The sequence below is a fragment of the Macrobrachium nipponense genome, chromosome 45 (genome assembly GCF_015104395.2).
Source record: "Macrobrachium nipponense isolate FS-2020 chromosome 45, ASM1510439v2, whole genome shotgun sequence".
Taxonomy (NCBI): Eukaryota; Metazoa; Arthropoda; class Malacostraca; order Decapoda; family Palaemonidae; genus Macrobrachium; species Macrobrachium nipponense.
The window spans coordinates 271,890-287,025 of record NC_061105.1 but is presented as its reverse complement, the minus strand read 5'-3'; the positions used below and the strand labels follow the sequence as shown (position 1 = coordinate 287,025).

General features: G+C 36.1%; 2 protein-coding genes across 2 annotated transcripts in view; one reads left to right on the top strand and one right to left on the bottom strand.

Annotated features, from left to right (window-relative positions):
• The window catches only part of LOC135214251 (alpha-ketoglutarate dehydrogenase component 4-like), a 381,447-nt gene that overhangs the window by 319,747 nt on the left and 46,564 nt on the right, over positions 1 to 15,136 (bottom strand). The gene's annotated exons all lie outside the window — the stretch shown is intronic.
• LOC135214051 (myosin heavy chain, cardiac muscle isoform-like) lies at positions 3,491 to 6,073 on the top strand. Its single transcript, XM_064248165.1, has one exon. The coding sequence runs from the start codon at positions 3,491 to 3,493 to the stop codon at positions 6,071 to 6,073; it is 2,583 nt and encodes an 860-aa protein (XP_064104235.1).

Sequence of the window (15,136 nt, the reverse complement as noted above, 5' to 3'; positions counted from 1 at the left end):
GATGTGGTTTGGAAGTCACGTAAACCCGTTGGTCCCGTTGCTGAAAAACCACTGGTTCCACGCAACGTAAAAACACCATACAAACAAAAAAACAACCTTTCCTTCCTTATAGAGCAAATAATTAGTCTGTATATAGAAGGTTATTATTTGAAAGCTTTGCAAGCATCATTATGTAAATGAATGAAAATCTTGCAAGCCTCATCATTGCAACCGTTGAAAATCATGCAAATTTCGCTATTGAAATGGATGCAGATGTTGCAATTTCTAATTGCAGTGGTTCAAAACCTTGCAAGCTTCATTATTGGAATAACTGAAAATCTTTCGTACGTCCATTTTGAAAATAGACTTATAGCTAATTATATGTTCTTTTCTTTCATTTCAGGGCGAGCGCTCCATTTCATTTCAGTAGAAAGTTGAGGTAAGACGAATACCCATTTTCATTCGTGGACTTCTCCTCAAATTGCAAGAAGGCACTGGGTCATTCTTTTTTCTTTTTCTTTTTTTTTCTTTTTTTTTTTGCCTCTCCCTTGGGGTTAGAGCTGTCCTGTGGATCGTTTTCGTCAATATTTATGTTTAGTTACTATGTTTAGTTACTCTCTTCATGTCTTTATTGACAATTTCGAACGATCGTTTACGATAAGCGTTGTGCATATTGGAAGGAAAATATTTGCTAGTCTCGTGAAAAGTATCTCAACAGATAAAGTATTTTCAACTGAAGGATGCAACTTGCCAGGGAATGTGGTACGCGTTCGTATTTTATTCTTAATCTTTTATGAGGACCTTTTGTAATGATAAAGCAGATATATTTTTTATCATGTTTCAAGGAATATAACAGTTGACCATCATTGTTTATCGTTTCCAAAAAAAACTTTTAAAAATCTGAGTCTTCTTAATTCTTGCCGTTGCACCTAGGCCTCTATTTTTGCTGTCGCACTTTGTCGTTTTTTTTCCTTGTCTTTTCCTTCTTTTTAATGGATTTTGTTGTTGTTGAAAACGTGGAATATTTGACTGGAAAAAGGTATGGGGAAAGAGGGAGTCTACTGGACTTTTTTCTGTAGAGCAATTATATATATATATATATATATATATATATATATATATATATATATAAGCGTTTGTGTTTGTTTGTTTGTGCTTAATTACCTCACAGATGTTTGTTTTTCTGATCTGAATTGTCTTCAGTCAATAGGTACTTATTATCATGATTTCCGTCAGATACCTATTGTCGAAGTTTGGAACTGATAACTCATGTCAATGGACAGGCAAAGAAATTTGTTTATTTATTCATTTGTAGATTTATTTATTTATTTATTTAGAATTTGTATGATGGTTGCAAAGAATGATATACGGTTAATTTTCGAAAAATTCTAATTCTCGTTTTCTATAGATTTTTAATTTTTTTATTTTTTATTTATTCTGTACTAGAATTGCTTGACCACCTTTGTTAGGTAATAAAAAATTGAAAAACAGAATGAAAACATTCAAAAAGTGAAAAATAGTAAATAAAAAACATAAGTTAAGCTTACAGAATTAAGTATGTAATATTTAGATTGATTCACTGTCCTCAAAATGCATTTGATTTCATAATTATTGAAAAATAAAATAATTGCTCATTATAATTGCGAAAGAGTAATTTTATTTGCATATTTATCAAGAGCCAATTCACTTATCAAGTAGAGAATGGTCTGAAATGATATGTGTTTAATTCTTTACTCTTTATAATTGAAATATTTAGGATATTTTTCTATATTTTCATTTTTTTATCCATGAATCTTTCTTGCGAATTTGCAAAACATGTTATAAACATATATCGATTTGATAATAGAAAAAAATTTTTTTTCTTTTCTTTTTTAGTCAGCATCCGTTTGCAGGCTTTTAAAAAATCAAGTGAACAATTAACGATTAAAAAGATAATTGTGCTGTGAAACAATTCTGTAATCTATTAGTTTTATTTTTACTAACAAGTTTTTCCTAACCTATTTGAAACCTTGCGTCTATGTGGACTTGTCCTATAAAAGGTTTTTAACTTAATTCGTATTAAATTATTTCAAATTTAGTTTGCAAGAAATTTACTAATCAAGATTATTTGACCTTGTCTTAACGCTATTTCTATTCAATTTTTTTTTTCGCGTTTGTTAATATAAAAAATAGTTAATTAGCCCTTTTTTGTATAATAATGCCATTTCAAGTAGTTTATCCAAAGCTATAAGAAATATCTCTTTATTAATTTGTTAATTTGTTTATAATTAATCTCGTAACTTCTGTTACTTCTTTCAAATGAACATCATAGTATTCTTTGGAAGCTTGAATTTCAAGTCAGTGGCCCCTTTGGTGGGATTATTCCACATGAATAGGGTTCATCTTCTGATTATAATTAATAATAATAATAATAATAATAATGATAATAATAATAATAATAATAATAATAATAATAATAAGAATAATAATAATAAAATAATAATAATAACAATTAAAAATTAAAAATTCCTCATAGTAGCACGAGTCTTCAAATGGAGAAAACAATCCACAGTTATGTAAATGTACAATATATTTAAGTTTAAAACAGAAAAGATAGCTTTCGGGAATCTGTACGGTTCCCCTTATCAAGGGGAACCGTACAGATTCCCGAAAGCTATCTTTTCTGTTTTAAACTTAAATATATGTACATTTACATAACTGTGGATTTGTTTCTCCAATAATAACAATAATAATAATAATATTAATAATGGAAAAGTAAATCCACAATTGTATGTCTGTTTGATTTTCTAATTTAAAAATACTAAGCGGAAAGGTTTCGATGACCTGCCCTCCTTGACAAGGAAGATCGTGCAGGTCAGCGAAAGCTTTCTTTACTACTATAAATTTTAAATTGCAAAATCAAAGAGACATACTATTGTGAATTTACTTTTCCATTTTATTGACTCATGTGATTATGAGTTTTCTTTGAATAATAATAATAATAATAATATAATAATATAATAATAATAATAATAATAATAATAATAATAATAATAATAATAATAATAATAATAATAATAATAATCTTTATGAAAGGTAAAATCTGGCGTCAAATAACTTTAAAAAGATTAAAATTGACAAAAAAGATGAAGAAGGTTAAGGTATGGATAGTTTGATTAAAATTCTGGACTTGGGGAAAGTATACTTGAGATTTCGTGGGATTCCATCGACGACGAGACCTGAATCCTGCTTACGATCCTTCAGAGCAGGAGCCAGAGACTTCTCAACAAAAATTGAAGAAGAAGAAGAAGAAGGAGAAGAAGAAATCTCTCGGAGCCGAGCCAGGAATTGGAGGCGTTCTTCGGAGCCTCCAGGAGCTTCGCCTCCAGAAACGTCGCCTCCGGATCCTGAATCCTGTGCAGTGGCATTTTCCAAAAACAAGGCAAGAGAAAGCAAACGTAGAGGTTAACATTACTCACGATGTTCAGCTATATTTGGCCAGTTATTAACTTTATTATCTTAGGGTAATCAAATGGGCAGGCCCCCCGGACTTGCCTTCCGGCCCTTTGGACCCCCTAATTGGATGAACTTGCTTGGTTTCCTTTGTTGTCAAGGAGTCGACGGTGGTTTACGAGTACAGGATACTCTTGCTGCCGCCGTGGACTCTCTTGAACTGGAAACTGTTGTTGAAGAACCCCACAGCTTGACGGCGCCCGGCCTTGCCTATGCCATCCCTGGATTGGCCTTGTTGGCAGCCTTGGCGTTGGCTGTTTGCTGGGTTTTAAAAAGATATCGACTCGTATTTTATGATTTGGATGAAGATCTGGAAACCTACGACTTTAGACTGGAAGATAATCTACAACTGGACGACAGTGATGACGACGTAGACCTAGAAGACAGCGACGACGACATGGAACTGGAAGAAAGCGACGACGAGGTAGACCTAGAAGACAGTGATGACGACGTGGAACAAGAAAACAGCGACGATGATATAGAACTAGAAGACAGCGACGACGACGTAGACCTAGAAGACAGTGACGACGACATGGAACTGGAAGAAAGCGACGACGACGTAGACCTAGAAGACAGTGACGACGACATGGAACAAGAAAACAGCGACGATGATATAGAACTAGAGGACAGCGACGATGACGTAGACCTAGAAGACATTAACGATGAAATGGAACTGGAAGAAAGCAAGGACTACCTGGACACAGATGTGGATGAAATGTCTAGACTGCAAAATCGTCTAGAACTTGAAGATAGTGTCAATGACCTGGAAACGGATAAACGTCAATTGCCTAGACTGGAAGATCTAGAACAAGAACTGGAAAGAATTGACCTGAAGACCGAAAGGACTGATGTATCTTTCCCAGAGGAAAGCTTAGAACTGGAGGAACTGACAGGTACTGGAGATGGTCCCGAAATTGTTGAACAACCAAACAGCTTGATGGTGCCAGCCTTTGCCTTGGCCATTCCTGTTTTGGCCTTGTTGGCAGGCTTGGCCTTTGCTGTGCACTGGAATGTCAACAATCTTGTTAACCATCTTCAGGAACTGGAAGAACCTCAGGAAAACGAAAAGCCCGAAGAATATAGGCTGGAAGAGACCTTAAAACTGGATCTAGAAAAGCAGAGACTGAAAGAAGAACTGGAAGAGAGCAAGGTTGCTGCAGATGAAATGGAGCGTCTTTGGAAGGAGGCAAAAGAGGAGATTATTCGGCTCCAGAATCAAATGGCAGAAAAGGACGTGTTGCTGAGAAAGAATGCAGATCAGGAGGCAGTTATGAAAAGTGAAATTGTCAATTTGCACCATCAAAATGAAGGAATCTTGGCCGAGCATCAACACTTGAAAGATGACCTACAACAGGCTCTAAACGAAGGAGAGAGGATGGAAAATTTAAATAATGATCTTAAGGAGGAATTAGAGTCTCTGGAGAAGGAATGCAAAGAGGAGATGGCCAACAAAGAAAGAGAACTGCAGAAGCAAATCGACATTCTGACTAAATTACTCGAACGGACTGCTCTAGAGTCTAAGAAGGACCAAGAAAAACTAATTGCTCTGGAAGGTCAAATGGCGTCCATTGAAGACACTGTCTCTGAACTGGAAAGCCAGATAATGGACATCACAGTGGACCAAGATGCTCTCCGAGGAAAGCTAGAGCTGAAGGAAGAGGAAAACTCGAGACTCAAAGCAGAAACTGAGATCATGGGAGCAAAACTACAAGCGATGAAGAACTGCGTCTCAGAATTATGGGAACAGAATGCGAGGTTGATTGAGGAGTTAGAAGAAAAAAAAGTAGAAGTCACTTCAGTGAAGGAAGAGCTAAGAAATGTGAAGATGAAGACCCAAATTTTGGTTGAAGAGGTCCAGGTCATGAGGAAGTGGGTCGCTGAGTTAGGAGGAGAGAATTCCAGGCTCCAGGAAGAGGTAGACGAAAACTGCCTGGAAATAACTTCACTGAAGAAATCATTAAGGAAGGAGAAAAGACTTCTAGAGGAAGCTCTCCATCATGGGAAGGAGATGGAGAGCTTGTTGGAAGCAGAAAAAAAGAGAGGGAAGGAGATGGAGACTTCCCTCAGAATCTTAAAAGAAGAGCTTGACAACAGGGGCCTCCAAATGGAGAGATTATTAAATAAGGAAAGAAGATTAATATCTGAAAAAGAAGACCTAGGAGAGAAACTAGCCACCACTCTCAATCACGGGAAGGAACTGAACAGGTTCCTAGAGGAAGCAGACGAGAAGGCCAGAAAAATTGCTCGCGATTTTGAGGAAGAGGTCCAGAAAAGGGAGACCCAAATATGCCAATTGTTAGGCCAAGAACAAAAACTCAAAGAAGGACTGCAGCAACTTGGAAAGGAATGTGAAAGGTTGACAGAAAAGTGTAGGATGCAGGAGGAACATGAGATGAGGGAAGCACAACGTTTCAGAGAGCATCAGAGGAGACAGGAAGAGGCTTTGAGGCAACAGGATAAATACCTGTTGATGACGCTTCTCCATGGGACAGCTCAGAGGAATTTCCACCTGCAACACATTGCACTGGGTGGAAATGAAGTTCTGGAGGAAACCAGTGAAAAGGAGACGGAAGATGAAGGGCAAAAAGAGGACCTGTTCTGACCTCTGCGAATGAAGAAGGAGAATCAGTTTAGGAACTACTGTGACGCCCAACGTGAGAGGGGACTAACTACGGGCGGCAGTGGGAGGTCCTAACTCAGACGTTGACGGATCTCATGCACGGAGATGAGAGAATGGCGGAAGCGACGAACGGAGGTCCTAACAAGCACTCCGGAGTTTACAGTGAGGCCCCTGAACTAGAAGATGGGGAGACGATGCCCCAGGACACCATACTGGGGAGACGATCTCCCAATTAGATCAGCAGAACTGGGCACAGAAGATGTCTCGAGGACCAATTCCGAAGCACCAGTTCCGAAGCGGCAGGCAAAAAGAGGCAAATCTTGATGCCTTTGCCTTCTACAGCAGGAGGGGGAGATGAACCCGTGACACACCCCCCCCCAACAAAGGTCAAGCAAAAGGGCCAACTCGAGTGAGTCACAGACTGACCTGGCGACCGTGAGGCTGAGGGCATATCCTCAGCAGCGTTGAGAGGGACTTCCCCCCACCTTCGAAAATTTCCCCAGGGCCTTCCCCCAGGCCCATCCCCCCGAAGGTGTTCATGGTTGTTCTTCTTATGTTGCTTTGGGTATGCGTTCAGCCCCACAGTCATCAGGCCATTCTGCGACCCAATTGTGTTGGCCATTTTGTCTCAGTCAGGAGGAGCTCTGCAACTGAGCTCGACTGAATGACTCCATCCATTTTCCTGCTGTGGAAAAAACCCCACATTTTAACCTAGCCTCTGAGGGTGGGCAGGCAAGCCAGCCCATCTCAGAGCCGGTCCCAAGCCCGGAAAAATAGGGAGGGTTGGAATCATCCATAAAATGTGTCAAAAGAATAAGAGTGGGAGAGAGAGAGAAAGTAACACCTGTAGAAGAAAAATCTCTTTTTAAAACTACAAGTTACATTTCATATATAAATTTATTTAAATGCTACACTTGCAGCAACTGTAGAATTAGGTAGGCCCATTGTCTACAGTGCCATGAACTTAGCTTTCACTTCCTATTCTTTGGAATTACTTGAGATATTATTAAGAATAAATTCCAGAGAATAAAAGGTGAATGCTAGGTGCATGGCACTGTAAACTCTGGGCCTAATTCTACGGTTGCTGTAAGTGTAGCATTTAACTAGGTTTATATATGAAATGTATCTCCTGGTTTTATTTAAAGAGAGATTTTTCTTCTATAGGTTTTACTTTACCAGTGTAAAAGAAAAGGCTGAAATTTTTCTAGTTATTCCAGAGTTCAACATTTAACATAAAAATTAAATGTAGAACCCTTGGTGTGGAGTGTAAAGAAATATCTTTATGCTTTTCGTATATTTCTGTTTGTACTGAAAAGTACATTGTCTTTTGTTTACTTTGATGGTGGTTGGAACTATGGGCATTTGTTTAATGGTAATTTGTTTTATGGTTATAGGATAATTTGCGACTTTGTTTACTATTGAGCCTGAATAGTTCTTGAAACTGACTGTTTGACAGTTAAATATCCACTCACTCTGCCTTTTAAGTATTTATATTCAGCGGTGCAGAATCCAGGCCAGAGGCAGATGCCAGTAGGACAGTTTTTCCAGCGGAGGAAAGTCAGGATTCCAGTCCAGAGACCAGCACAGAAAGCAGTCCGGAGTGGAGTGGCACCAGACCTTTGAGATTTTCTGACATTATTTTTTACCCTGGAGTTTTCAAGTGTCATGGAGCGATAAATTCCACCAAGGCCGAGCGATAGGATTTCATGTTCGGAGAGAGGCAACACAAGTAACTGGACTTATCATCTTACCACGAAAGACCAGGATCTAAAGAAACGTAAGTCAGTTGAGAGACCTTATGCAGGCTCAAAAGGATGATCTGTTTCTTAGATATAATTTACGCTTATTATAGTTTAAATTTATGGTCGCCAACACGTCGAAAAATTAAAGTGAAGGATTTTATCATTATAATTACCATTATACTTGTGCCTTTGGTTTATAAACCAGTAGAGTTTCATTTTGACTAAGATTAACTACGAACGTAATTCAAATATATTTTTTCTTATTTAGTAACGAGTGTTCATTTACGAAATTACGTTTTCACGAAGCTAACTTGCTGAATTTCTTTCCCTTCTCGTTAAATTCGTCGATTTATTTCTTACGTTAAATTGATTTCTTTTCAAGAGCGTATATTCTTTTTATATTTTAGGTCCTTTACATATGGTAGATGAGTTACTGTGGAGAGGAAGTGGTGCATACATCCGAAGACAGCTCTTTGGGTGATTTCCTCTCAAGACGAGAAACGGCAGTTCAACATTTATAATTTCACTTATTAAACTCAATAGTTTCTTCGTCTTTGGTTTAAATCCTCACTGTCAATCATAATTTTTACCATAACCAGTTCTCTCCCCCTCTCTCTCTCTCTCCTCTCTCTCTATGGAAAGTCGTTTAGAGCCAGGTGGCTGACTGTGGGAGGAAAGTTGAATGTGGAGGTATGTGGGTGGAGTTGTGGGTGAAAGGTTGTGGAGCATTGGAGGGTTGTAAATTGGAGGGCTGTGGGTGGAAGACTGTGGGTAGAGGGTTGGTTGTTACGTTGTAGGTGGAGTGTTGGTGGGTGGATGGTATAATAATAATAATAAAATATGACTAAAAACAATATAAAACAATAATGACAATACCGCTACAACTAGTAGTATTGTCATTATTATTTCTATATTGTTTTAAGTCATATATTATTATTATTATTATTATTATTATTATTATTATTATATTATTATTTATACCATCCACCTACAGAAGATATCCAATTTCAAAACTTCAACCGCCTCCACCCCCACATCCGTCCCTTCCCAGGGATCAGAGAGAGAGAGAGGGAGAGAGAGTAAGAAATTTACATAATGTATATACATACAATATATTTTAATCCGTCGAAAGATACAGATATTTATTTATTTATTCATTTATTTATCTATTTATTTATCTATTTAGAGAGAGAGAGAGAGAGAGAGAGAGAGAGAGAGAGAATTTACATAATGGATATTTATGCAACATTTTTAATCAGTCAAAAGATATAGATATGTATTTAGAATGAGAGAGAGAGAGAGAGAGAGAGAGAGAGAGAGAGAGAGAGAGAGAGAGAGAGAGAGAGGTCCAGTAAGGGCAATTTATCTTTTACAAAGATCGGTGTGACTTTTTTTATTTATTTTTTTAGTGAGAGAGAGAGAGAGAGAGAGAGAGAGAGAGAGAGAGAGAGAGAGAGAGAGGTGCTTGGTCGAGTAAAGAAATCTATATTTTGCAAAGTTCGGAATAATTTATTTTGTTATTATCTTTTCATCCGTGTCACTTTTAAAAAAAAATATTTTCTTTGAATATTTATGAATAATTTTTTTTTCACTCTAGCTAATTTTGAGTGGAAGAAGGACACATCGCTCGATTACCATCACTAAATATAACAGAAAAAAGACTTGAAGTTGCTTAGGAGAGAATTTTTTTTATCTGATCATAGTTTTTTCTTTTGTATTTTTTTCCCCTTGCTTTTACATTCCCTTTATTTTATATTCGTCCGTTCCAGTTCCTTTGCATTCCCATTTTTTATTTACCTACTTTTCAATTGCTTAATATTCCCATCTTTTATTTACCTCCATTCCAATTGCTTTGCATTCCCTTTTTTTATTTACCTCCATTCCAATTGCTTTATATTTCCTTTTTTTTTATTTCCTCCATTCCAATTGCTTTATATTCCATTTTTTATTTACCTCCATTCCAATTGCTTTATATTCCCGTTTTTTATTTTCCTCCATTCCAATTGCTTTGCATTCCCATTTTTGATTTACCGCCATTCCAATTGCTTTCCATTCCCATACTTTTAATTATCGTCCAATAACGTTGCTTTTCGATCAAAAGAAAACGGGAAATGGAGGAATTATTTTTTTTTTTTTTTTATATTTCTTTAAAAATAGATCTTCATTAAGAGTAGATCTCAGTCATTGCATCCGTAGATAGTTTTTTTTTTGCAATTCGGCTCGCACACAGGCCGGTTTTTTTGCGTTTGTGGCCATTGGCAACGCTTGTCAATCTATTCTACTTTGATGACCTCGGGTGGGGGGACCTCCCTCTCTCTCTCTCTCTCCTCGTTTTGGTAGATTTTCTTGTCGGCTTCCGGCTGGCTGCTTCATTTTGGGAGATTAAAAACAGATGAACACACTGGCACACGTGTATATATATATATAATATATATATATATATATATATATATATATATATATATATATATATAAATAATATATATATATATATATATATATATATATATATATATATATATATATATATTTCGAGCTAAAAAATGTCCTTTAATATCTACTTCGCTCTACCTCGGAATTAATATATTTTCATATATGTAAACCGTAGGGGAATTAAATATATTGAAATATACTAATTCTGAGGTAGAGCCAATTAGATATTAAAATACATTTGTAGCTTAATGCGTTTTAATATAATTGAATCACGGTGATGTGATGAGACATATATATATATATATATATATATATATATATATATATATATATATATATATATATATATATATATTACGTAATTTTTTACCGACCCCCTAAAGACAAGACAGAGATACACCCAACAATAAAATAAAAATTCCACACCTGGACACGATTAAGAAGGTGACTCAGACTCTCGGAAAATCTAACCCTTTTGCATTACTTACCCAAAACACTTGGGCCAAATCCTGATTAACGTCCAACAAAAGACATTTCCCAAGGACACTGGGGTTTACCGAATCCCATGCCAGGACTGTGACCAATTTTCCTTAGTGCCTCGTTCTGAAAAGTACTGACATTTTAACACCTGTAGAATCCTTCACGCTTCTACCACACAAGTTGAGGAGGTGTCTGAATTGAAGACGCTCATCCTTCTGAATCAATGTAAGGAAATGTTTTACATATTAAACAATATCGTTTGTTACTCTTGAATGATATCATGTATGTGACCAAATACACGAAAAGTTCTTGCTTATTTTTGTGTCATTTTCCTCTGAAGTCTAAAAAGAAACCATGCAATTGTATCCCGAAGAATTTAGGGCAGAGAGACTTTTGACCTCCTCGAACAGGACCTGCAGGGTGTCGGAAACTGGCAATCCAATACGGCTTTTAACGCTGATAAATTAAAGGCAGTTTATTATTCCAAGTAAATTCAAGTTAGGTCAGTCATTTTAATATCTAATACATAATCCTTAATAGCATTTTACGCTCAGAACAACAGTATTCTTGTCCAAAATACATTTTGTTGGCATGCATGGATTGTCGGAACGGTCAATCTATATTTAGCTTTTAAAGCAGATGAATTGAAGGTTGTTTGTTAATTAAAGTCGTCTGTAGTAAGATCAGAAACCTTACTTTAAGTACATCACCTTTGATTCGATCATTTTATGCTCAGAACTGCAGTGTTTTTGTCCAAAATACGGTGTTGCATTTCAGTTTGTTGGTATGCCTCAATCTTCATATCGTCTATGACGGGAGGTGGGATTTTCGCTATTGGGGTGGGGACTGTAGGCAAGTTTACTTTTATCATCTTCCCTCACGTGGAATCTTGGGTCATTTTTCCTTTGTACGAAATACTCATTTCTAGTTGAAGTTGAATTTGGATATCCCAATAGCCTCATCATTTTAGGCTATGAGTAAAAAGATGGGAATAGAATAATCTGACTAGTTTCCTCACCCGTCTTCGAAAGGTCAGTTCTTCATTTGAGTTGATTTTCTTAGGTAGCCAATAGATGGCGTTTCACCACATGCTTATAGTCTCAAAATCTTCTAATTATTCCATGGTGACCAAGTTGGCCGCCCTTAGAGAAACACGTAGAATTGAAGACATTATTAATCAAAGTACTATTTTATTAATTTATCATTTTGATGCTATTTCATAATGTAATTAGTGGAAAATTCCCAGTTATCGTTGCTTTAGTTAGGAAGTGCAAACTGAACTCGAACTGAAGCGCCATTCAACCTCTGAACACATGATAACGTCCTCTAATCACATTTATATCAAACTATATTTAGACCAGAAGTGTTGCATTGCAAGAGAGTCATGAACAGGCTATGCAATCCTTTTAGTTCAGAATGATTTTTGCTGAATGCTGTTAAAAAGACAATGACTGGAGTGTTCCGGATGGAAGTGCAGTATGCAATATGCTAAAAATAGGGGCAATATGGAATGTTGCAAGAACCTCAAAATTCGTCAAAGTAGCAATATAGCCTCAGGAACTGTTCAGGGAGCAAAATAATCTTTGATTCCAACACGATAAAATGATGTTTATTAGAATTCTAATAATGAATGTTTGCAAAGTTACAATATTTTGCCATTTGTTTGCAAAATAACAATGTTCAAAACAAGGAAAAATGCCTCAACATGGCTGGAACAGTTTCAGGATATTTTTCTGGGAGTAAAACAGCTTTACTTTGAAACTGGATAGAGTGAAGTCTATTGGGCCTGAAGTGGGTTGCATGCATGCATGCATGATTCGCTTTTATCATAATAGGTTTGCAATACTACAATATTGCAAGAAAACATAAATCTCTGAAAGTATCAGATCCATAGTCTTATTATGTTTTTTTTTGAAAAGGAACAAAATAATTTACTAGAAATTGCATAATGTATTCTATTGGATTTTTGAAGTTCAAACCCAACTTTTGAACCTTCATAGCAAGATAATTAATGTGTATTTGGGGAACGAACCCATTCGCTTCAAATGAAAGAAAGGGAAAGCGATCTGTCTGTTACTCAGATAATGAAATCGAAATTGTTTTGATTTGAACTTCCTTACATTATTGCAATGTTGCAATTCGGGCATAAATCATCACGATACCAATTAAGGCTGTAGCCTCTGGAAATGTTTTTGGGGGCCAAAATGATTTTTCCTTCAGACTGGAATAAATACATATAAATGTTCTTCCAATGACGATTATGCATGGACGTTTGCAACTCGTCTCAAAATCCTTGCAGTACGGGAATGTTGCACGAAAGGAAAATGCAAGTAGCAACCTTAGTTTGATGTTTTCTGGGAGCAAGCTAACTTTTCCCTTTTTTGAGATAAAATGCAGAGTAATGTTCTCCTGTGCATGGAAAGTTGCAGTATATTGCAGTTTCCTTGCAGAAATGAATGTTTCCAACGAGGGACAATTCGCCAAAATGGCTTGCAAGGCATTGGGACTTTTTCTCTTGGCAAAGAAACCTTAGCTTCAAGCGTGATAAGATGCACAATGATGATCTTCTAATCACGAATATGCAATAGAAATTCCTATATATTGCAATATTCTTGCAATATGGCAATGTTTGCAAGCCAGGCAAAATTCGCAAGAGTAGCATGGATACAGACTAAGGATTTTTCGTCGAACTAACCAACTTTTCCTTCAGACTGGATCATTGATATGCAGACGAAATTGCAATATATCGCAGTTTCTGTGCAATAAGGCAATGATGCGATCAGACCAAGCTTCGTTAAAAGCAATTCAACAGCCTAAGGCATTGTTTGAAAGCTGAATTGAACTTGCTTTCTGAATGGATAAAACGCAGCTCATTGGCTCGTCAATGTCGAGTATACATTGCATCCGAAGTTGCAAAATATTGCCGATTTGTAGCATAACGCTTCAACAATCAAATCATTTGTGCCTTGATCCTCTACATAAGGACGAATTAATGAACGGTATTTTCCAGTAATTATGGTGAATAAACAGAAAGTATCCCGCCAATAACATCAATGAATTTTCTCAGAATGAAATTAATGTTGAGTTAGAGTTATTTTCAAGCTGAATATTATTTTTCAGTTTCTTTGTAATTTGGCTAAAATAAGATATATTATTCCAATATGTGTTTCTGTCATCATATGTTAACTTCAACCACTATGTGATAATTCATGTTTTTATTACTACAAGTCCTTCTTTCCTTCCTTATGCACTGCCTAATGCTTTTCAGATGTTCTGGTATCATAAAATTATGATAAATTAGTCATCAATTTCAACAGATAGTTTAGAAAAAATCCGTATTTATTCTGCTTGTAATAAATTTTAGGATTTTACGTTCAACACCAATAATATCGTTTGTTGATCTTGAAGGATAATAAGTCTGTCAATGATGATAAGTCATTTTTTCTACTTCTAAATTTATTTTCATAGGATTTCCCCTCCCCCCAACCCCCTCTCCACAACCCGCTAAAAAAAGTCGCGTAAATTGCACGTATTTGTCTTCTGGATGTATTTCTTCAGGGTAAAACATGGCGAGACCTTTACATCCAGGAACAGTAAGAGCAGAGTTGTCAGAAGTGCCAATCTATATTCAGCTTTTAAAGTTGATGAATTAGAGATAGTTTTACTATTTAACAAAGTAGTCTACAAGTGAGTTCAGAATCCTGAATTGTTTAAATAAAACCTTTTTAATTCGATTATTCTGTGCTCAGAACTGCAGTATTCTTGTCCAAAATGGAGTGTTAAATTTAATTTTTGTTGGTATACATGGATTGTCGGAACTTCCAATCTATATTTAGATTTTAAAGCAAATGAATTAAACATATTTTTTTCATTTCAAGTGGTCTGTAGTAAATTCAGAAATATGGAATTTAAACAAATAGCTTTGTATTCCATTATTTATGCTCAGAACTGCATTATTCTGGTCTAAAATACGGTGCTATATCTTGTTGTGTTGGAATGCCTGGATCTTCATATCATCTATGAAATGCCACGTCAATTTCGCTAATTTTAGTGTCATTTCCTGTTTATAAATTTTATTTCAATTGGTTCTGTATTCAGTTATCTCAACACAGATATATTCTTATACAATGAGGAAATCTTGGTATTAGTAATATTCTAGCTAGCTTTCACGCTCATCTTTGAAAATACAGCTGTTCATTTGCTCTGATTTTCTTAGGTGGCCAATAGATAGCGTTCACGACTTGCTTATAGTTAAAATTGCTGTGGTTTTTTCTGGTGCAGAAAGGACTGCATGGTTACCCCGTCCTGTATCCACTTTAGGGTATACGGAGACTTGAAGACGAAACTTAAATCCGATTTAATCCAATATTTCGATCAAATTCTTTGCGAT